The following is a 24,599-nucleotide window of genomic DNA, read 5'->3' on the forward strand; positions in this document are numbered from 1 at the left end:
GGCTGATCCTATAATACTGTCCCACCATGGGAAGTATCTTTTCCACCTTGTTTGTATCTGGAAAGGTTTTAATAAGATTCACCCCCGACACCCCCACAACCCCTCTGATCCACGCAAAACCGTTTCGGCCCCGTCAGCTGTAAATCGCAGACTGGAACCGGGGTGAGCACCGATCGTTGCTGTTCATGCCGCTCGTGTTTAACCCCGACGATTAAAGATATCGCTTTATTTCCACATTAAGAAGGCAGGTCAGGGGCAATGTGGACCAGGTTTAGTGTGAGAACAGCAGTCGGTCACCATATCTACATCTCTGGATGAAAACACAAACTGTGTCCATTCCAGACAGCGAGTTTAATAATGAGCAGTGTCTGTTCTCTGCTCTCTACCTGCAGTGAATTTAGCGGCGATTGTGATCCTGTCCCGGGGAAAGTGCGGCCTCTCTACCTGCACCACTCGCTACCTGGTGGCCATGGCAGCGGGGGATCTGCTGACCATAATCATAGAGGTCCTTTTGCGTCAAGTCTTAGATTATTACATGCCGTGGAATTTTCTCAGGATTTACCCTGTATGCAAGGTTATGGAGGTACTGAGGCACACAGCCACATACTGTTCGGTCTGGTTCACCGTCACCTTCACTTTTGATCGGTTTGTCGCCATCTGCTGTCAGAAGCTGAAAACAAAATATTGCACCGGGAAAACTGCGGCCGTGGTTCTCACAACAGCCGGCGTGCTGTCCTTTCTGAGAAGCGTTCCCCGCTACTTCCTCTGGGAACCCAGGCAGATAATCAACAGTGTACCGTGGCTTTGTGAACTCACTGCCAATACTTACACTGACATCGGATGGATATTATACGATTGGCTCGACATAGTTTTAAATCCATTCATTCCTTTCGCTGCGATTCTGCTGCTCAACGCTCTGACGGTCAGGCACATTGTTGTGGCCAGTCGTGTCCGTAAGGGGCTGAGGGGTCAGAGCAAGGGGGAGAACAGCAGAGACCCGGAGATGGAGAGCCGGAGGAGGTCTGTGGTTTTACTCTTCACCCTCTCCGGCAGCTTCATCCTCCTGTGGATGACGTGGATGTTAAATTTAATGTATTATGAGATCAAAGGAATAAGATTCATATATTTCAGTGATTCTGAATGGATATTTCACTACGTCGGAGCCTTGCTGAAGAATTTCAGCTGCTGCACAAACACATTTATTTACGCGGTCACTCAGTCGAAATTCAGGGAGCAGGTGATCGGCGCGGTGAAATATCCATTCACCTCGGTGATTCAGTTCATTACTCAAGCCGCGCACTGAGCGGAGTCTGGAGGCGGCAGCAGTGTCTCCAGTCCGGACTCCAGATCCTCACATTCACCGCCTGATCTCACCTTGTGCTATTTCCGGGAGGACTGTGTGTGTGTGTGTGTGTGTGTGTGTGTGTGTGTGTGTGTGTGTGTGTGTGTGTGTGTGTGTGTGTGTGTGTGTGTGTGTGTGTGTGTGTGTGAGTGTGTGTGTGTGTGTGTGTGTGTGTGTGTGTGTGTGTGTGTGGATGATGCAAGGAAGTGGAGTGGGGGTGGGAGAACTGTGTTAAAGAGTTTGGCCAGCCTGGGTCCATATTCTCATTCAGGAGTGACCTGCCTTGATTGTAATTTCTACCCACCGTCAATGCTGCGCTGGAGATGGGAAAGTTGGCCAATTCAGATGCATTTTAGTAGTTTTGAAATCGGGACACAGTGCACCGTGTTTTTGTAGTGGTGGGCCCGAATTCTGGGATGAGTGCGCAGTCAACGCAGCCTTGTAGGACTTTGCGAGTAAAATATGTCCGTGCTTTTCAGTTTATAACAAAGGTCGGAAACCAAAACCAGTCTCTCTGCACTTTCGGCATTGTCAGGCATCGCCTCGTAAAGTGAACACAACAATTCTATGCTGAAGTTGTGAATTATGTCGAATATTTCCTCTTACGAACAGCTTGCGTCATTTGCCTCAGTTTACTTTGCCCCACAAATGTTTCGTGACAGTGGGACTTGTTGTAACGGAGGGGACAATCATCGTTACACCACAGTCTTATCTGGGATCAGAGCACAGTCACGATCCAGTCTCCTCCTGACTCGAGTCCTCCCGTCCCGGTAACTAAAGACCTGAATCCTTACCGCGCCTGTCTGGGTTAATTACATCCTTTCTGAGGCGGGCGTCCAGAGATTCACTCGGTTCTCCAGCTGTTGTCTCACCAAACCAGAAAGGGACAGAACGGGAACAGGCCTTTCCGATCACTGCGTGTCTGAACCAGTTGAACTGGTAATTTCATGCCGAGCTCAACCAATCCCGTCTGCCCCCACAAGGTCCACATCCCTGCATTTTTCTTATATTCCTGTGATTTCGAATATCCTCCATCGACCCAGCCTGCACCATCTTATGTGCGTGTGGATAAGAGTTCAAAATGTAGTTAAAGTGAAAGAGTATCGAAAAGATTAACGAGGATGTTGGCAGGAGGAGGGGAACTGTCCTTGGCCAGGCTGGGGTTTGATGGTCCATCTCGAATGACCTGCCGTGATCCGTATTGTCATAGTTTTGCAATCGGCAGAATGTGCACCGTCCGACTGCAGTGGCCAGGGCCCGAATTCTTGGATGAGTGCACAGTTTGTATATGCTCGTAGGATTTTGTGAATAAAACGAGTGCGAGTTGTTTGATGTGTTTAACCAGAGCCGCAGCCTTTCGATTCCGTTACGAAGAAACCAAATGTAGTCGTCCTACAGTCCCTGCACTTTATCGGGGCCCGCTTCGGAAAGCGATCACAATTCAATGACGGAGTTTGTGAATAATGTCGAACACTTCCTCTTACAAACAGCTTGTGTCATTTGGCCCACATTACATTTCACTGAAAATGTTTCATGACACTGGGGCTTCTAGAGGGAGAGGCTAAAATCGTTTCCATGACGCTGAGATTTGGGATCAGCGCATAGTCACTATCCAGTCTCCTCCTGACTCGAGCCTCCGATCCCGGTAACAAAAGTCCTGAATCCTTATTGAGCCTGTCTCGGTTAATTACGTCCTTTCTGAGGCGGGCGACCAGAGATTCACACGGTGCTCCAGCCGCGGTCTCACCAAACCAGAAAGTGTTTCTGCTCAGTGCGTTGTTCTGAACCAAATGAACTGGTAATTTAATGCTTAGCTGAACCAATCCCTTCTGCCCACAGACGTTTCTCATCCCACCACTCTCCCCACATTCATGTGGATTCAAATGCCCTCCATCGCCTCTGCCTCCACCATGACTACGGCTATTCTTGCCAGACACCAACCACTACGAGCATGAAAAGAAAGATTTGCAACGCACATCTCATGAAAATATTATGGGTCAGGTTTGAAGTTACTGTGTCATATGGGTGGATTTTTTCCCAGCAGCAGATGGAGAAAATATACAAAATGACACTAAATTAAAAACAAACAAATAAATAGGAAATTAAGAGAGCCAGAAGGGTCCAGAATAAGGTCTTCGCGGGCAGGATTATGGAAAACCACAAGGCATTCTACAAGTATGTGAAGAGCATGAGCATTAGACGTGAAAGAATAGGAAAGCATAGGCCCTATCAAGTGTAACATGGAACCGGAGGAAATACCAAAAGTACTTAATGAAAATTTTACTTCAGTATTCACTATGGAAAAGGATCTTGATGATTGCGGTGATGTCTTGTAGCAAACTGAAAAGCTTGAGCATGCAGAGATTAAGAAAGAGAATGTGCTGGGGCATTTAGAAAGCATCAAGTTGGATAGGTCGACGGGACCGGATGCGATATACCCCAGGCTACAGTGAGAGGTGAGGAAGGAGATTGCTGAGCCTCTGGCGATATTCTTTGCAACATCAAAAGGGACGGGAGAGGTTCCGAAGGATTGGAGGGTTGCGGATGTTGTTCCCTTATTCAAGAAAGGGAGTAGAGATAGCCCAGGAAATTATTGACCAGTGAGTTTTACCTCAGAGTTTGGTAAGTTGATGAAGAAGATCCTGCGAGGCAGGATTTATGGGGGCATTTGGTGAGGTATAATATGACTAGGAACAGTCAGCACGGCTTTGTCAAGCAGAACACTGGACTTACGAGACTGATTAATTATTTTTCACGATGTGACTAAACACATTGATGAAGGAAGAGTAGTAGATGTAGTGTATATGGATTTCAGGAAGGCGTTTGATAAGGCATACAATACAAGGCTTACTTGGAAAGTAAGGAGACATGAGTTCCCAAGGAACTTCGCTGTTTGGATCTAGAACAGGATTGCCCACGGAAGGTAAAGACTGGTTGTAGAGGGGTCATATTCTGCGTGGAGGCCGGTGACCAGTGGAGTGCCTCAGGGATCTGTTCTGGGACCCTACTCTTCGTGATTTTCATAAAGGACCTGGATAAGGAAGTGGAGGGATAGGATAGTAAATTTGCTGATGCCACAAAGGTTGGAGGTGTTGTGGGTAGTGTGGAGGGCTGTCAGAGGTTGCAGAGGGTCATTGATAGGATGCAAAACTGAGCTGAGAAGTGGCAGATGGAGTTTAACCCAGCTATGTGTGAGGTAGTTCATTTTGCTTGGTCAGGTATGATGGCAGAACATAGTATTAATGGTAGGACTCTTGGCAGTGCGGAGGATCAGATGGATAATGGTTCCGAGTCCAGAGGACGCTCAAACAAGCTGCGCAGGTTGATCTGTGGTTAAGAAGGCGTACAGTGTATTGGCCTTCATCAATTGTTGAATTAAATTTAGGAGCCTACAGGTAATGTTGCAGCTATATAGTAGCCTGGTCACACTCCACTTGGAGTACTATGCTCAGTTCTGGTCGCTTCACTACTGGAAGGATGTGGAAGCCATAGAAAGGATGCAGAGGAGATTTACAAAGATGTTGCCTGGATTGGGGAGCATGCCTTATGAGAATAGGTTGAGTGAACTCGGCCTTCTTCTCCTTGGACCAACGGAGGATTAGAGGCGACCTAATAGAGGTATTTGAGATTATGAGAGACATTGATAGTGTGGATAGTCAGAAGCTTTTTCCTAGGGCTGAAATGGTTGCCACAAGAAGGCACAGGTTTAAGCTGCTGGGCAGTAGGTACAAAAGAGATGTCAGGGGTATGTTTTTCACTCCGAGAGTGGTGAATTCGTGGAATGGGCTGTAGGCAACGTTGTTGAAGCAGATACGATTGGGTCTTTTAAGAGACTTTTGGATAGATACATGGAGCTTAGAAAATTGGAGTGCTATATGTCAGCCTAGAAATTCTAAGGTAGGGACATTTTCGGCACAACTTTGTGGGCTGAAGGGCCTGTATTGTGCTGTAGGTTTTCTGTGTGTCTATCTTTCTATGTTTCTAAGTTTCTAATAAATCATTCGAAAACAACTCCGTGCGTTTGACTCATCTCCGCTGGGACAGGAACTGGCTTGAATGTATCTCCGTTGCTTTGAACATGTGCTGGGGGGTCCTTTCCCGGCTGTCAGAGTGTATGTCCAAACCTTTACTACTGTGCAGGCATACAAACTTCTTCTGAATTTGTCTAAGTACAAGGGCACCAAGGAGGACGCGTCAAGTATCTTAAAGAGCATCAAGCGGGTTATGTTTCCAGCGCCTTGACGGGATTGTTTGCACATTATTGAGAGGGAGGACATGGATATACTGAGGATTTGACCAATATATTTGGGTTCACATTTTCCACAGGTAAGATCCAAAAGAGCCAATAATAAATATTATTGTTAATTCAGAAGCAGGATGGATCTTCCTGAAAAACATAGACCCACCTCATGTCAAGGGTAGGTACGTTACTGGAGAGGAATGTTTGGGAAAGGATGCAGAGGTACACGCAAATAAACAGACCTTCTTCCCCCTCCAGTCAGTGCCGACCTGCATTCTGGCCGAGTACCATAGACCGGTACCGGCACAACTGCCTGACACACTCTTTCCCGTCATGCACCTGTCCAGATGGTCAGACGAATAAAGGAGATGGAAGCCGTCCTGAGTGACCCACCCTCCTCCCCATTTCACAAATAGGAACGGCATCCCGATCAACGAGCCCCAACCGCCTCGCCACGCACACAGCCGAACAAAAACATCGAGCCCAAATCTCGCCTCCCCCGCGATAAACGAGCAGTAACGTCGATTGCTAAGCAGCCGTCTACTCGCAAAACGAGAGGGAAAGCAATAGGTGAAAAACCCAAAATATAAAAAAATTATAAAAGTGTGAAAGTCGACAGTACATGAAGGCAATGGTGCAATGCATAACGCAGAAACACGGTAGCACCTTCCTTCGTCAATGAAAGGAGAAGCCTGCCCGCCTGCCCGAGAGAGACTCACAGCGACAGGGGTGACGGATTCGTGTCACTGGACACCATTAAATGGAAGGCACCGGCACTCACTGGCCACAGCACAGATAACAATTAGCAAACACAAGCGCCAGAGCAACCGAGTAGCCCAGCGCTCTCCGACACGTGGCCACAGGCCCAGGAAAGGGAGGTGTACCCGTTTCCACGGCCAGATCTACCGGGATCTTATTGCATGGCCGAGCAGGCTCGACCAACCACGTGAACGGCTCCTGCACCTGTTATTTTCCTACTTTAATATGTAAGAAAAAGAGAGGTCGGGTAGAAAGTGAGGAATAGGGAGCGAGGATAGATATAGAGAGGAAGGGAGAGATTTTCGGAAGACTCGGAAACAGGGAAAAAATGAAAAATGAATTAGCTGCCTGGACAGCAACGAAGACTCTGCAGATTTATACAGCCACACTCTCAACATTAAAACATCCCACCCTATTTTTTTAGCACACTGTCTAATATCTGTGATGGATAAGCTCCAGGTCTCGAAGGATTTTTACTGGCACCGGAGTGGATCCCCCTTTCAAGGATACAAATCCCTCAGTTATAAAATGCTCATATCCCCTTTTGACTTAGTCAAACCCTGACAAAGCTTCATTTGTATTTATCGAACCCTGTGAATTTACGGGTGCTTCAGTATGTTGCACACAATCATCTGGGACCGCTTCCTTCTCTTTCGTTTTCAATCGGAGACAGTTGGATAATACGTGACCAGGTTTCATACAATAATTACAAATGGGACGACACTGTCTTTCCTTCACATATTTTCGTTCATCCTGACCTTTCTCACTAACTTCTGAATTAATTTCTGGTTTACTTTGACTTTCTTTGACACAGCTTGATCGTAAGCAAATTCCACATCAGTTTTATTTTCCACAGATCTTTTTCAAATTTCTGAATATTTCTCTAAATGCTTCCAGAAACAGTTTATACGCCTGCAGTATAGCTGCTTCTAAATATCATAATCAGGTGCTTGCTCAGCAATTAAAGCTGCATAAACCAGTTGTGCTTTACCCTTTATTACACTTTGTAACATCACTGGCCATTTCTCCTTCAACCACTCTGAAATCAGAGCAACAGCTTCAGATTGTTTGAATGTCAGAATGTTCAAAAATATTTCTCTAATTCAGTTTCACTAAATGGAGGAACAAATTTAATTTCCTGACTAACAACAAGCGTTTTCCTTGAACCAGAAGTCTGATCACCGGACCTTAATTCCGTCATCACAAGTTCAAATTTTCTCTTTTTATTTTAAGCTTCTAACCTACATCGCTCCATGTCAGCTTTACATCCCTCTGTCTTCATTTGTTCAATGAGTAACTGCATCTGAAGAAACATATCTAAAACCGCTTCATCAAAATCACCCGACTCTATATAGTGTGAGGCGATTTTTCTCTGAATTACAGACTTTATTGTTGTCTTCAAAATACCTTTAATTTCCAGCCTGCTAGCAATCTCAGGTACATCACTCTTTTTCGCTTTCGCTAATAACTCAGTGTCTGGTGATAACGGAAAGTCGTGAATATTCATTGTTGGTGAACAACATCCACAAACCAATCAAACAAAGGAATCGGGCTTTTCCCTTTTGAAATCAGACCCAATTGTGACGATACAGCAGCAATGAAAATAAAATTGAGATAGGTTTATTATAAACCAATAAAACATTTATTAAACACCTCTCAATAAAAATGAGAAGTAAACAAATGACTAACTTAACCAGAAGTTAACTGCTATACGAAAACTCGAACAGTTCTTAAAGCGATAAATGCGAACGCAGTTCTTAAAAGTGCTAAGAGCGAAAGTCCATACATTTACACAGTCAAATCAGAGAGACTTTCCTGAAGTAACGAATTCCTCGACCACGTGACGTTGCTGCTGATCCCAGCCGAAATATGCCTTGCTCGAACGATTTATGACGAAGGAAATATCACCGGCTTAAAGGAACTGACCTAATCACTTGGCGAAAGGCTGCGTCCAACCCTTTCTGCTTTCACAATGCAGGGACTATCTCGGATGCAGGTTACTACCTTCCGAACGAGGATTAAATAAGGTCGATCCTGTAATACCGACGATGACACCAACTTTACTCGCTCTTTCGGGTTTCCATTTCTCGGTAAATCTTCACTCTCCAATCATTGGACTTTGAAATTAAATCGAAGCTACATCACCATAACTGGCAGTAATTTTCAATACTGCAGGCACAACGACAATGTACCTTACAGTAAGAATCAAAACTGCAGTTTAAAACAAAACAGCGTCATGAAACCAAGGACACAGCATAACGGAGTAACGGACGACTTAAACGACGTCCCAACAAAAAATCCTGCGTCGCAGCAGGCTTTCCCCGTTTTATACCTGTTGGAAACCGGCCATCACATGACCTCACACTGGCGGGAAAATTGCATGATGTGACCTCTCACTGGCGGGAAAATACTTCACTACACAATCACAAGACCATTACATCACGCTCACCAGATACTCAATTAAATTATCGTCATGTGACATTCACAAGAAACATACGGGGACGTAAGACCTCCCCCTAAAAAAAACTGGTCGGTCCTGAGCAAAATTCTAATGATTAACCATTTGCCAAGATCCTTTTCAGTAGTGAATACTGAAGCAAAGTATTTATTAAGTACCTCAGCTGTAAACTCCGGTTGCATGCATAGTTTTTCACTATCACATTTGACTGGTCCTGTTCTCTCACGCCCTGTCCTCTTGCTTTTCACATACTTGTAGAATGCCTTGTGTTTTCCTTTATTTCTGCTCTCTTGGCCCCTTCCAGCTCTACTAATTACATTCTTAAGCTCCTTCCTGCTTGACGTATAATCATCATGATCTTTATTATTACGTAGGTTTTCGAACCTTTCGGAAGCTTTTCTTTTCTTCTTGACTAGATCTTTAACTGCCTTACTACACCACGGTTCCTGACCCTGTCATCCTTTCCCTGTCTCATTGGAACATACCTATGTAGATATCCACGATAATATCGCCTGAACATTTTTCACATTTCTGCCTTCCGTTTCCCTGAGAACATCTGTTCCTAATTTATGCTTCCAGGTTCCTGCCTGATATCCTCATATTTCCCCTCACTCCAATTAAACGCGTTGCCAACTTATCAGTTCCTATTTCTCTCCAGTGCTATGGTAAAGGAGATAGAATTGTGATCACTATCTCCAAAATGCTCTCCCTCTGAGAGACCTGACAGCTGACCGGGTTTGTTTCCCAATACCAGACTAAGTGCAGCCTCTCCTCTTGCAGGCTTATCTATATCTTTTTTCAGGAAACCTTCCTGAACTCAGCTGAGGAACTACACACCACCTATCCCCCTTGCTACACAGCGATGCCAATCAATAATTGGGAAATTAAAATCTCGCACCAAAACACTCCTCTTATTATTCCAGCTTTCCAGAATCTATCTCCCTCTCTGCCCGTCGATGTCCCATTTACTACTGGGAGATATGACCTGAGACCTTCTGCGTGCAAGTGCTTCAGATAGAGCTGAATTTGTTCAGTGTATGCAGGATAGTTTATTGAATGAATATGTGGGCGGTCCAACTGGACCTGGTGTTGGGTGACGAGCCTGGCCAGGTGACTGACCTTTCAGTCGGGGAGCAGTTAGAGATTAGTGAACACATCTCACTAACTCTCACGACAGCTGCAGGTAAGGTTTAGAATGATGCTTCCGGAATGGTTTCAAATTGGAGTAGAACGCATTAAGCATTAACTGAGAAGAGTTCTTTTGGGAAGGTCTTTTCTCACGCAATTCCACATCAGACACACGGAGAATATTGGAAGAGCAATAACAGAGACTACAGGAATGGTGTGTCCCCGTTAAGCTGAAGGACGGGGATGGAAAGATAGGACAAGCTTAGATGCCCAGAGAGGTGATGAATGCAGTGAAGAAGTAAAAGGAAGAGAAGGTAAAGCTTCAGACGATGCACTTGAAGAGTAAAGAAGAAGGAGTGGTATTAGGAAAGCAAGGGGGTAACATGAAATGTCCTTGGCAAGTAGGATTCAGGAGAATCCCAAGGCTTTTCATTCGTACATGGAGAGCAAGTGGATAACTCTGGAGAGGGTGGGATCACTCAGACATAAAGGGGGAACATTTGCTTGTCTGTGGAGAATGTGCGTGAGGCACTTCATGAGTACTTTGCTTCAGTATTTACCGAGGAAAAGGACACGGAGGCCCAGGAGCTCAGTGCTCAGTGGATAAACACGTTACAGTGTTCAGAGATCAGGCTGGAGAAAATGTTTGGCCTCCTATGAGTATTAATGTGAAGGACTCCAGGACCTGATGGGATGTTCCCCGGGTTATTGAAGGATGCAAGGGACAGGATTGCTGCGGTTTTGACCGGCATGTTCGTGTCCTCTAGGCATAAGCGAGATCCCCGATGAATGGCCAGAATCTCTATATAAGAAAAGAAAAAAAATCAGGTAACTAGGAGAATTGGCTCTTTACTTCGGAACCGACTTGTCCATGGCACACAGTGTGCAGTGATGGAAGGGTCTTATTCGAGCTGGAGGACTGTAATTCGTGGAATTTCACAGGGGTGTCTGCTGGGACATTTGGGGCATTGCTTTAGGACGGAGATGAGGAGAACGTGCTTTACTCATAAGGTAATGAATCTGAGAGAAACAGTACAGGGAACCGGTAAATATACCTTCAGTGGCCACTTTACTGGGTACAGGAGTGGTAGTTGGCGTTGTTCTCTGCTACTGTCGCCCATCTACCCCAAGGTTCGACGTGTGAAATAGGTGGGTGAAGTTATGATGACGCTAAACGGCGACTCATTAACCTGCATCTTCGGAAACAGCTTTATTTCTATCGTCGATATCTCATTTTATTCCTTTCCGGGGTGTGGGGGTCCTTTTGAAGACATTCGTTCTTTGCGGGTACGGGACCGACTCTCAGGGTTTCACGACCGGCCGTTTTTGATATCCCGACGAGCGCCTTCAGGGTTCCGGGATTTCCTGGCTCCGGGGACGTGCTCATTCTGAGCCCTCGCCCCTGACTGAAAAGTCACGGGAGAACACGGGACATCGGGAGCAGCTGGTTGGCTGCCGGGGGTTGTGAGGACGGAGAGCTGCGACCTTTTGGTGCCTGCACTCCGAGCACAGAGCTCGGGGAAAGTGACGTAATAGACCTTTAACATCGTGAATCTGCCAGTTGTTTGTCATCTCTACCCTCTCGCTGTGAAACCGGGACACCTCTTTTTCCCTTATTAGGGAGAGAGTGCTTGTGGTATATTGAATACCGGGTGAACGAGTAGTCTTCGGGATACTGCAAATCTGTCTCTTTATTGATGCTTTGCTGCAGGCTGGAGCGATCGGTGGGAGGGGCTGATGCTTTCATTTGCTAGTGGGGAGGGCAATTCGTTGCTTTGCTGCCACTTGTGCGTGGGAGAGGGGTACTGGGGATGGGGGGGGCCTTTGCTGTTGTTACGTGTTATCTGTCACTCGTTCTTCTGTGCAGGTCTCTGTTTTCGTGGATATTCCCGAAGAAAGAGAATTTCAGGATGTATATTGTATCCATTTCCCCGACATTAAGTGCACCTTTTGAACCTGCCGACCGTCTGTGAGTTCAGAGATGCTCTTCAGCGCACCGCCGTTACACATTTGTTAGTTTGAGTTACTGTCATGCGTCTCAATCCCAGGAGATTATTCGTTTCAGAGATTCTCAAACCACCCCTTCTGTCAGCACAAATCATTCTACGGTCAAACTTAGTGAAATTATATTTCTTCCCTTTTCTGAAGTTTGTACTCATCAAGAACGAAACCTCCTGACCTTCTATGCTTTGAGCTGCTACCACATGATTGTCTGATTCGATATTTGCATTAGCGAACAAGTGTACAGGCGGAGGCTGAGTGCATTTTAGACACGAGCAGATTTCTGGGTGATGTGTGAAAGTCAGGTAGTGTCACGGTGGTCGCTGGCAGGATTTGAGACAGGTACGGAGGAACGGCAGAGTCGGTCACGGTGAGCGGGGCAACGACTGAACACAGCAGAGGTGTAAAAGGCAGATTCCCGCGTAGAGACAGAAACAAGTGGTTAGACATGGGGTAGGAAGCGACCGTCGGAGACGTGGCTGATCGGCAACGCGAAGCAAATCACTGTCCGAAGCACAAGGACTCACTGCCAATAAAGCGAGAGTCCCCACTAAATAATCGTGGAGTCTGTCTTTCCTCACTCTTTGCACCCCCCCTCTCTCTCTCTCTCTCTCTCTCTCTCTCTCTCTCTCTCTCTCTCTCTCTCTCTCTCTCTCGCTCTCTCTCTCTCTCTCTCTCTCTCTCTCTCTCTCTCTCTCTCTCTCTCTCTCTCTCTCTCCTCTCTAACACCTGCTTTTGCAGATCAGAGCAACCTCCCCCCCCACGTATCTCCCCTCCCGACACGTCCATCAATATCAGTCCCAGGTCATCATCTCACCCTCTAACTCTCCCTTCTCTCTTCCCATCCTTGCCTCATGCCTCATTTGTCTATTTCTCCTTTTCGCCTCGCTCACACTACCACTCGCTCCTCTCCTTCATCTCACCCTTTTCTGCTTTTCTCCCAGCTCTCCACACCTCTCAGCAGCCCGACCTCCCTTACTGATGTCCTTACCTCACTTTCTCCCTCCACCATACAACCTTTATTTCACACTTATCCCACGTTACCTCACTCCATCCTTCTCTCTCCCCCATCTTCCCCCTCTGTCCTCCCTCTTCGCCCCGCTTTCTTTCCTTTCCCAACTCTCTCCCTCGCATCTTCCTCCCTCCTCTCAGTATCCAATACCGCACTATCGCTGGCACTTCCTTTCTATTTTACCCCTTCCTCATTCTCCATCATCTAATCGCTCCCTCACCTCCCCTCCCCTATCCTTTACCCCACTCTCTCCTATCTCGTTCCCCCTCTCTCGAGCCTGCTGGTTCTACTCTCCTTCTTTCCTTCTATCACCCTTCCTCTCTCTGACTCCAGCATCTCTCCCTTTCGCTTTCTCTCCCTCCACCCTCTCTTCTTAGATCGATTTTTCTATGCCCTTTCATCCCCCACCCTGTCTCTCCGTCTCTCCTCTCTCTCACTCTCTTTCCGCTCCCTGTCTCTCCCCTCTCTTTCCCACTTCTCTCTCCCCTTCTCTATCACTCCGCTGTTCTATCTCTCACATCTCTCTCTCCTCTCTTTCTCTCTCTTTCGCTCTCATACCTCCTATCTTTCTCACAATTTTCTCCCTTCACCCCCACCCTCTCGCTTCCTGCACCCTCTTTCTCCCCGACGCCATTCTGCCCATCGCTCCGCAGTTTTCTCTTTGTCTCTCCACCTGTGCCGAAAGAGTGTTGCCGATGGATTATTTTGGGAATTGGCTCTGGGCTGTCGGTACAGACAGTGTCGATCAACTCGGAGCGTTGAAGATGGTGCAGAGCAATGGGACCAGTTTGAGGATCGATACAGTTCTGTGGAGAGCGAGGGGACAGTGGGATGAGTTTATGACGTATATGGTGACGTCGACAGACAGAGCGGGGCAGTCGGAGTAGTTTAGGGACCGATATAGGGTTGCGAATATGAGGGGGCGTTGAGATTAGTTTAGAGGCTGATTAAGTGCTCTGGAGAAAGAGGGGGCAGTGTGATTAGTCGAGGGACTGAGAGTGCTCTGGAGAAAGAGGGGGCAGTGTGATTAGTTTAGGGACCGATACAGTGCTGTGGAGAGCTCACATACACAAGTACACTTTCTGATCCGTCCCTCCAGCTCTCCGTCGTGGTTTTCTACACACAGTCATTCCCTCACACGGCTGAGTTTGGTGGCCACGCATTAGGTTTAGGGGTGGGTCCTGAAAGAGCCTCAAATATTCTGATTGTGAGAGAGTCACTGAAGACACTTTGCAGCTTGGTGGATATGAAAGTGTTTAATCATCACCACAAACAGACATTGTCCTGGACACACTCTTTGCCGAAACTCTCAAACTTAAATTACGTCAAGGCGCTTTAATCCTGTTGACAATGGCAGCAGCAGCTGATTTAGTACATTTCAAAAGCTACAATGTTGCAATTCAGGATGTTGTGACTGACAAACGGTCCTTTTGAAGTACAGATTTACAGTGAAAGAACTTTGCAATTGATGAGACAGTTTTGAAGGTTCAGTCACTTTTAGTGATTCCAACAAATCCACACAGATGGTCAAAAAGCTTCTGAGAATTTAGGTCCCACAAACCCAGAATTACTGTTGTGAGTGTTGACACGTGGACAGACCGGGAGTATAGTGGGCTGGTCAAGAGTTATTAGCTTGGTTCCGTTTTATATGACGTTATGGTTGGCACAGTCACTGTGGGCCGAAGGGTCTATTCTCCTTCTTTACCTTTCTCTTTTCTATGTAGGATAAACAGAAAGCAGTAGTATCTTTTCTCAGAGCAAACATTTCTCTCAGTGGTGATGAACGTAGACAAGTTTATGACCCAGGACAAAGTTTGGTACACTTATCTCGAAGAAGCTGAGGATGGTTTCTTTTATCGGGAGTGGGAGATGAGGTTACAGTGAGATGAGCTGTCATTACATTTGGTGGAGAATTAGAGTGGAGAGGCCGCTTTACTCTCAGTCTGTCTGCTAGCCAATGAACAACATTCGCAGTGACGCAAGGTGAGGTGGAGAGTTGGGTCTAATGGTTTGTGAAACCATACTGTATCCCCTTTGTTGGAGGAATGCCAATCGATATTTATAAACCCTTAGTCACATCACAATTTCCATCGTTGACAGTTTCACAATTAATTCACTAAATTAATCACAGTGTTGCAACCAGAGATTGAACTTGGCTGACGCAATTCGATTGTAAATAATTGTTTTTAAATGTTTATTTTTAAATCTGTCGAAACCTGACCCCGTGGGGTCGCAAAAAGGCATTAAAAACCCCAGGTATGTGCAGCCTCGACATTTCATTCAGAGAGATATTCGGGCCAGATCACTCGCCGGAGAAAATGCCTGCATTGTTGGACAGGTTCCAGCCCGTCAATAAAATATTGAACGTGTTCATTGTCCTCATTGGAGTTCCTGGTGAGTGAGCACAGCTATTCGCGTTTGGTACTTCTGTCTGTAAACCGGTGTGAGGCAGTGTGGGTCATTTTACAAGCTACCACCTTGATGCTTGGGGCAGTAATACCCGTCAGTGATATCGGTCCGGACTCTCCAATATTATGATTTATCAGATTTAATGATAAACTGAACTAAACCCCTGTCTCTCCTCTAACTCACGGGATCGACTCGAAAGTTTGATGGAATTTTGTTCAGAGTGGTACCAATGCTGGGGACAGGCAGCTCTCCGGGAATGTGAGACTAGGAATGTCATACATTGTGGTGTTGACTGTTAATAAGTTATTGACCGGAGTGAATACATGGTTGGGAGCCGGGAATCTCCCGGAAAGTTGTGACTGGGAAGTTTTAAGGGCACCTTGTCCATGGTGTCCCAGCGTTGGGGACAGGCAGCTCTCCAGGAAGGAGAGACGAGCAGACTTTCAGTGGCACCGCTACCAGAGTTGTCCCAGTCTTGGGAACGGGCAGCACTCCGGGACGGTGTGACGTGAAGAGACCCTTCCAGAGACTGAATTTCAGTCATTGTGTTTCAGATCAGATTGTACCCGTGCTCCTGTGTTTCACTTCTCCCTGTGGAACCTGTCACAGTCGCATAATATTGCCTGTTTGTAAATAACTGGGCCTGATTTAATTAAACTGAGTCCACGGTTCTACTGACGTGAGTTGTCGAAAGGAGCTGCGCTGTCGAATTAATCCATTACCGGAGCCACTCGGCATCTGGTTAATATGTTGTCCCGGCTTTCTCTCAGATTCCCGACATAGCTCGGCGCACCCTTCGGCCTGAATAAATATCTCGGCAGGATATTTTGAGTATCTGTCCACTATCGGGAACACTAATGTGCTCCAACAGCAATTTGTGTGTGTTTTCGCCCCGTGGAAACTGTTTCTGCCCCGTCAGGTGCTGAGTTTCCAGAGGCTTGGTCAATCCTTGGAAATAAGCGAAACCGACCCCGCCAGCGACTAGAAACGCGTTAAATAACGATCGCTGTTGTTCGTGCAGCTCGTGTATAACCCCGACGATTACTGACACATCGCCTTATCTACACATTGAAGAAGGCGGGTCAGAGACAGTGTGACCCATGTTTGGTGTTGGATGAGCAGCCGTTCACCGCATCTAGTATCCTGATCTCTGGCTGAATCCCGAACGTGTGTCCAGTCCCGGAGAATGAGTTTAATAATGCCCGGTGTCTGTTCTCTTCTCTTTCCCTGCAGTGAATTTAGCAGCGATTGTGATCCTGTCCCGGGGAAAGTGCGGCCTCTCTACCTGCACCACTCGCTACCTGGTGGCCATGGCAGCGGGGGATCTGCTGACCGTAGTCATAGAGGTTCTTTTGCGTCTTGTCGTAAATCATTACTTTCCGTGGAATTTTCTCCATGTTACCCCTGTGTGCAGGGTTACGGAGGTACTGAGAATCGCAGCCGCAGACTGTTCTGTCTGGTTCACCGTCACCTTCACTTTTGATCGGTTTGTCGCCATCTGCTGTCAGAAGCTGAAAACAAAATATTGCACCGGGAAAACTGCGGCTGTGGTTCTCACAACAACCGGCGTGCTGTCCTTTCTGAGAAGCGTTCCCCGCTACTTCCTCTGGGAACCCGGACGGATAATCAACAATGTGCCGTGGTTCTGTAGACTCACGGCCAATACCTTCACTGACCTCGGGTGGGTTGTATACGATTGGCTCGGCATCGTTTTAAATCCGTTCATCCCTTTCGTGGTGATTCCACTGCTCAATGCTCTGACGGTCAGGCACATTGTTGTGGCCAGTCGTGTCCGGAAGGGGCTGAGGGGTCAGAGCAAGGGGGAGAACAGCAGAGACCCCGAGATGGAGAGCCGGAGGAGATCTGTGGTTTTACTCTTCACCCTCTCCGGCAGCTTCATCCTCTTGTGGATGACGTGGGTGTTAAATTTCCTGTATTATGAGATCAAAGGAATTAGATTCGTGTATTTCAATGACTCTGAATGGATCTTTCACCGCGTCGGAGTCTTGCTGAAGAATTTCAGCTGCTGTACGAACACATTTATTTACGCGGTCACTCAGTCGAAATTCCGGGAACAGGTGATCAGCGCGGTGAAATATCCGGTCACCTCGGTGATGCAGTTCATTACTCAGGCCGCGCACTGAGCGGAGTCTGGAGGCGGCAGCAGTGTCTTCAGTCCGGGCTCCAGATCCTCACATTCACCAACTGATCTCCCTTGTGTTAATTCCGGGATGTCCCATTGACCGACAGCGCCTGACATGAGGACTTGACTAGGATAGCAGAACAAGGACATTGAACTGGGAACTAGGAGCCTGGCCTTGGACTCCGAGACAGAGACTGGACAAGGACACAGAACCTGGGTCTTGACCCGGGTTCGGATACTCGAACCAGGCGAGGCCATGGCGTGGCTGCAGGAGGAGGAAAGGCACAGGGCGGGAAGAGAGACACCTGGACGTGACGAGTGAACTCCAGCACAGGACGAGGGAATCCCAGCACCGGGCTGGGCAAGGTACTCCTGTGCTGGACGATCACAAGGACATGACGGGAACACAGAACACCGAGCCGGGACGCTTCCTTGGGTACAAGACGTAGGGCCAGGACTCAAAACACAGAACGCTGAATACGACGAGACAGTTCCCAACGCTAGGTAGCGGCAAAACGGCCGGATCTACCTCGCAAAGACGTGGACTCAGACAGATAGTTCCAAACAGGGCCAATCTCCAGACACAGGCAAGGCGAGGCGAGGCATGGCTCCAGGCAGAGGCGAGGCGAGGCAAGACCCAAGGCAGAGGCGAGGCGAGGCGAAGCGATGTGAGGCAAGGCAAGTCAAGGCTCCAGGCGAGGCGAGGCGAGACAAGTCACGGCAAAGCTAGACTCGGCTCCAGGAGGAAGGTGAACGGAAGGGATACAGTCAGGGGTCGGGGTGGGAGGTATTTGGACAGGAAGAATCCAGCAGCCAGAGGCTGAATTCCTGAAGCTATTTATGAAGCCAGCCCAAACAAGAATCAGCTGCTTCAAAGGAAACTGAGGAAACCCGGGAAACCTGGAATAAGGAGCTTGAACAGGACGTGAACTGGAATGCAGATTTCACGGACCGGACCATGACACCTGCCTTAATTGTAGTTTTTACCCACAGTCAATGCGGGGCTGGAGATGGGGATGGTGGATAATTCACATGTATTTTCGTAGTTTTGCAGTCGGGACTTAGGGCACCGTGTGGTTGTCGTGGTGGGTCTGAATTCTGCGATGAATTCTGCAGTCAACGCAGGCTGGTAGGATTTTGCGAGTAAAACATGTCCGTGACCTTTTAATTTATAACAAAAGTCGGAGTCCTTTACTGTGATTCCAAACAAACCAAAACCAGTCGGTCTACACTTTCGTCATTAGGTCAGGCACCGCCTCGTAAAGTGAACACAACAATTCTGTGATGGATTTTGTGAATGATGTCGATCATTTCCTCTTATGAACAGCTTGTGTCATTTGCCTCAGTTTACTTTGCCCCACAAATGTTCCGTGTCAGTGGGACTTGTTGCGATGGAGAGGACAATCATTGTTACACCACAGTCATATTTTAGGATTAGAGCCCAGTCTCCTCCTGACTCGAGTCCTCCCGTCCCGGCAACAAAAATCCTGAATCCTTACCGCGCCCGTCTCGGTTAATTCCGTCCTTTCTGAGGCGGGCGACCAGAGATTCACTCGGTTCTCCAGCTGTGGTCTCACCAAACCGGAAAGGGGCAGAACGGGAACAGGCCTTTCCGATCACTGCGTGTCTGAACCAATTGAACTGGTAATTTCATGCCGAGCTGAACCAATCCCGCCTGCCCACATAAGGTCCACATCACTCCATTTCCCTCATATTGATGTGGATTCCAATACCCTCCATCGCCTCCCCCACTACCATCGCTCCTGCAATTCATTCCGGACACTCACCACTATGAGTGTGAAAAAAGAATTGCAACGCATTATGGGTCAGGTTTAACTTTACTGTGCTGTGCAGGTTGTTTGTTCTTTTTTTCCGCATCAGTCTCGGGAAAAGATACAAAATGACACTAAAATAAACAAATAAATAAATAAAATGTGAGAAAACAAGAGCCTGCGTTTGACCCAACTCCCCGGGACAGGAATTGTCTCGAATATACCTCAGTCGCTTTGCACATGCGCGGAAGGAGCTATTTCCCCGCCGTCGGTGTGTATGACCAAAACTTCACGATCCTGCAAGCAGACAAAACCATGAGGATACAAAACGACTTTTAAGTTTGTATGAGTATGTGGTCGTTCAGGAGGAGGTCGTGTTGGGTCTCTGAAAGAGCATTGAGCGGGATATGTTTCCAGCGTCAGGCGGGATTTACTGAACATTATTGAGAGGGAGGAAATGGGTATACTGCGGATTTGACCAATACATTTGGGTTCTCCCCACCCACAAGCAAGATTCCGGAAAGCCAATGATAAATGCTAAATGCCGGATGGGTACTCTCGACCCACTTGATATCAGGACTAGTTAAGTTACTGGAAAGGATTCTGAGGGAGAGACTGCAGCGTTATCGAACGTTACTTGGAAGCATACTGAGGGGGAGGATGTAGAATTATCGAACTGCACGCTCACAACCTGACGCCTTGGTCCTTCCAATCTGTGCCGACCTGCTTTCTCGCCTTGTCCTCTCGGCGTGCACCGGGACAATAGCCTTCCACACCCGTTACCATCCATGCACCTACCGAGATAGAAGACGAGGAGAGAATAGAAAAGACGTTCGGAGTGAAACATAATCCCCACACCGCACAGAAAGGAACAGAATCCCGATCGCTAACACTGCAAACCCCCTGCCCCGCGCAATTCAGAATAAAAATATCGACCCCTAACCCCACTTCCTTGGCAATTCAAAAGCGAAAGAAATGTGCAAAAAATATGGAACATGGGAACCATTAATGTGGAATCACCACTCACCATAAACGCCATTATGTCCAACACGTAATGCGGAAACACGGAAACATCTTCCTTCGTCAACGAAAAGTGAGACACCACAAAAGGGGAGAGAAAGAGGGAGGCTGAGAGAAACAGAGCAAAAGAAAGGGAGCAAGGAAAGAGGTAGGAAGAGAGGCTGAGAGATTCGGAGGAGATCGGAACAGAGGAAAAAGAGGAAGAAATCCGCCGATCAGATCCCGGGACAGCAGAGAGGACTCTGGAGATTAACGAGACCAAACCGCTCAGCAGTAAACCACACCCTCCACACCCACCCACCCCATGCAACCCCTCCGCACAGGAAACACTGGCCACCCCAGTAAGGTAACCACCAGCATCTAACGAAAAATGAAATAGACACCATCGTATCAATGCAATTTTATTAGGCGAGGCTTTTGCAGTCAAATAGCCATTGCAAAGGTTTCTTCCATATTCCCCAACGGTGTCCTCCTCCACTCTGTCCTTCAGCCCCTCTTCCCTCTCTCTGCCTCGCCTCTCGCATAACACAATCTCTCCGTATCCTTTCCACCCATTCTCCTACTCGTTCCCACGGTTCTTCTTCTCCTGACCCTCCCTCCCCGTGTTTCTTACACCTCACTATCTCCCCTGCCGGCCCCTCACTCTCACCCCGCTGTGTTCCTTTCCTCCTTTTCTTGCTCTGAATCACACTCTCACTCCTCACTTACTCACGCAATCCCCTCTCTCTTTCGCTTGATCTCCCTCTGCTCCTTCATCCCCTTTCCCTCACCTTTCACCTTCCTCATTCTCTTGCTCTCGCCGCTGTCTGCCTCCTTCCTTCTTTCCCACTCTCTCCCTCCGCTTCCCTCTGCCTCCTGCTGCTTTGTTACCACTCCTTTGTTACCCTGCTACGTCTATCATCCATCTCTTGTACCCCTCTCTGCTCCCTCGCTAACCACTCTCTCGCCCATCTGTGCCTCCCCGTCTTTCATCCTCCCGTCTTCTTCGCCTCCACCCTGTCTATTAATCCAGACACCAATACCGGACTGCGGCCGAAGTTCAGAACAGTGGGAATAGAAACTAGAATTCCGGAATTCCCTCTCTTGGTATCAAGGACCACCACGATTCTCCCACACATATTGACACATTGAAATCACTCAGAACCATTAACCATTTCTCTTTGGACATGGTTCCGTATCTCCCTTTGTAAATTACATCCCATATCTTTCCCACCACTTGGTGCATCCATGGATACGCATCTGGAGCCGGGGAGTGGTGAGTTCGTTGCCACGGGCCGTTGTGGAGGCCGGTGTGTTTATAGTTCAGTCAGTGGAAAATGGATTCCTGCGTGTCCAGGGCGTCAACGGACAGAGGAGCCGGCAGGACTCTGGGGCTGAGAGGGAAAGTGGATCAGTCATGATGAAAAGGCAAAGCAGACTCGTTGAGCCAAATGGATTAATTCTGTCCCGCTGTTTTATTGTCCTATGGATGCTGAGCCCCCACTCTGATGTGTTTTCTTCAGTCAAAATTCAGTCAGGACCACTGTGGTACATGACAATCTCTGAGTGTGTGTGTGTGTGTGTGTGTGTGTGTGTGTGTGAGTGTGCGTGTGTGCGCGCGCGCGCGCGTGTGTGTGTGTGTGTGTGTGTGTGTGTGTGAGTGTGCGTGTGTGCGCGCGTGTGTGTGTGTGTTTGTTTGTGAGAGAGAGAGAGAGAGAGTAGGTCGGAGAGAGAGTGAGTAGGTCAGAGAAAGTGTGAGACAGGCAGAGAGAGAAATGGGTCAGTGTATGTCAGACGGCGATGGGATTGTGTGTGTGCGAATGAGAGTATGCGGACAAATTGTATGTAAGAGAGGTATGGGACTTGGACAGGATGAAGGCGGGCTAAACTCAGAGTGTGAGCCGCACAAATGGGAGGTATGCTTACAAATATTTTGACTTTCTCCCTTTCCCAGTGTAGAGAGTCTTCCTGCTTCAAAACATCCACCATTGTTCTTGTCCCTAAAAAGACCAAGGTAAAATGTTTGAACTACGGCGTCCTGTCGCACTCAGCTCAATAATAAGCAAGTTCTTTGAGATGTTGTTCATCGACTACATCAGCAGCATGATCCCACCCACACTGGACACCCTACAATCAACCTATAGGCACAACCGATCAAAATCTGATACAGCTCTACCCACCGTCATTACACATCTGGAGAAAAGAAATGCTTATGTAAGAATGTTGTTCTTGGGCTACAGTTCGGCAATCAACACCATAATTCCCTCCAGGCTTGAGGAGATGCTCAGTGACCTCCGCCTTCACCCTGCCTTGTGTCAGATGGCCTGCAGGTGGTAAGAGTGGGCTCTTTCACGTCTGCCCCTCTGACCCTCAGCATGAGCCCCTCCGGGCTGTGTACTAAGCCCCTTCCTTCATTCTCTGTACACCCATGACATGTCGCCACCAACAGCTCCCATCTGCTCATTAAATTTGCTGACGATAGTACAATGTTTGTCCTTGTCACAGATAATAATGAGGCAGCCTACAGAGAGGTCATCACCCAGACACAGTGGTGTCAAGAAAACAACTACTCCCTCAATGTCGCAAAAACAAAGGAGATGGGTGTGGACTACTGGAGCAACCAATGCCTCTGGGTTTGAGATGGTACACAACTTTCAGCTTCTAGGCATCCACATCACAGAAGATCTCACATGATCAGTATAGACCGGCTGTGGAGTGAGAAAGGTACGACAGCGCCTCTTTCACCTCAGACGGTTGATAAACGTTGTCACGGCTCTCCAAATCCTGCGGACGTTTTACAAGGTCACAATTGAAAGAATCCTGACTGGCTGCAGCACTACCTGGTATGGGATCTGTACCTCCCTCAATCACAGGACTCTGTAGACAGTGGTGCGGACAGCCCAGCACACCTGTAGATGTGAACTTCCCACTATTCAGGACATTTACAGAGATAAATGTGTAAAAATAGCCCGAAGGATCATTGGGGACCCGATTCACCCCAACTACACACTGTTCCATTTGCCACCGTCCGGGAAACGGTACCGCAGCCAGGACCAACAGGCCAGGGACAGCTTCTTCCACCAGGCCATCAGACTGATCAATTCCGAATCAGAATCAGGTTCATTATCACTGGCATGTGTTGTGAAATTTGATAACTTTGCAGCAGCAGTTCAATGCAATACATAATATAAAAGATGAAACAAATAATAAAATAATAATAATATTAATACATAAGTAGTTCAATTACAGTATACGTTGATTGGATAGAATAAAAGTCTTGCAAAAAGCAGATATAATATATATTTAGAAAGTGAGGTAGTGTTCAAGTCTTCAATATCCATTTAAGAATCCGATGGCAGAGGGGTAGAAGCTGTTTCTGAATCACTGAGTGTGGGCCTTCAGGCTTCTGTACCTCCTACCTGATGGTGACAGTGTGAAAAGGGCGTTTCCTGGGTGCTGGAGGCTTCTGAGACACCGCTCCTTGAAGAATTCCTGGGTACTTGGTAGGCTAGTACCCAAGATCGAGCCAACTAAATTTACAGCTTCTGCAGCTTCTGTCGGTCCTGTGCAGTAAAGGACGTTAACTCTGAACTGATTTTGTTCTGGGACAATCTGAACAGAGCAATTCAATGTGGACACAAGGAACTTCAGGTAATACACTGGTAAATCTGAGAGCATTCACAGACAAGTAGATATTTGTTATGCAAAGGACGTTAACTCTGAACTGATTTTGCTCTGGGACAATATAAACAGAGCAATTAAATGTGGACACAAGGAACCTCAGGTTAAGACCATTCGCGGATGAGTAGCTGCTTGTTGTGCAAAATGCCAAACCTACGAAAGAAGCAATTTACAATGTCACAAAGCTCCGACTACCCCGCGTCATCAATGGTTTGGATGATTCCGAGTTGAAAGACTGAAATACACAAGGCCAGGTTGGGCAGAGACATGAAACAATGTTGGTTGTATCCCTGTACAATGACTAGTAAGAAAGTGACCCAGGTGGGTCAGGTGACTTTAAGCCAATGGGAAGGAGATCCATCAGTTTGATTGAAAAGGAACATGGCAAGAGTAGGGCTGATGAGTCTCCAGAAACCGGAGACCAACCATCGCGATAAGGAAGACCCCACGGACGGGTGGAGATCAGGACCACGAGGAACGCTTGGCCAGCGCAGGCTCCTTACAGGTGCAATAGTTTCTCTCTTTATAGACTGATCAGGGCGGGTCAGGGATTCTGGGTGTGTGCACACAGGGTGATAGCTTGTGAAGCCCGTGATTTTTAGTAGAGGCAATAAAAGTTACGAGTCGGCAAATACAGATTCTCTGTGCCTCACTG

General features: G+C 47.5%; 2 protein-coding genes across 2 annotated transcripts in view; one reads left to right on the top strand and one right to left on the bottom strand.

Moving 5' to 3' along the window:
• The first annotated feature begins 15,044 nt into the window (after positions 1 to 15,044).
• On the top strand, positions 15,045 to 19,432 carry LOC132386783 (probable G-protein coupled receptor 139). The gene is made up of 2 exons (XM_059959120.1): positions 15,045 to 15,334; positions 16,583 to 19,432. The coding sequence occupies exons 1-2, from the start codon at positions 15,199 to 15,201 to the stop codon at positions 17,491 to 17,493; spliced, it is 1,047 nt and encodes a 348-aa protein (XP_059815103.1). The 5' UTR covers positions 15,045 to 15,198; the 3' UTR covers positions 17,494 to 19,432.
• A 1,523-nt stretch (positions 19,433 to 20,955) lies between these two features.
• Positions 20,956 to 24,599, bottom strand: part of LOC132386791 (gastrula zinc finger protein XlCGF8.2DB-like) — a 142,462-nt gene continuing 138,818 nt past the window's right edge. Inside the window, exons 3-4 of the transcript XR_009509666.1 lie at positions 22,190 to 22,263; positions 20,956 to 21,657 (exon numbers count right to left, since the gene is read on the bottom strand). The gene's annotated coding sequence lies outside the window, so the exon portion shown is untranslated. The remainder of the gene's footprint in view (positions 21,658 to 22,189; positions 22,264 to 24,599) is intronic.

Source organism: Hypanus sabinus, unplaced genomic scaffold (assembly GCF_030144855.1).
Source record: "Hypanus sabinus isolate sHypSab1 unplaced genomic scaffold, sHypSab1.hap1 scaffold_131, whole genome shotgun sequence".
Lineage (NCBI taxonomy): Eukaryota > Metazoa > Chordata > Chondrichthyes > Myliobatiformes > Dasyatidae > Hypanus > Hypanus sabinus.

Bases quoted from the DNA above. Each gene is read 5' to 3' on its own strand.
- LOC132386783 (XM_059959120.1), top strand. From the start codon at position 15,199: ATGTGCAGCCTCGACATTTCATTCAGAGAGATATTCGGGCCAGATCAC. The intron at 15,335-16,582 runs GTGAGTGAGCAC...CTTTCCCTGCAG, and splicing joins TGTCCTCATTGGAGTTCCTG to TGAATTTAGCAGCGATTGTG.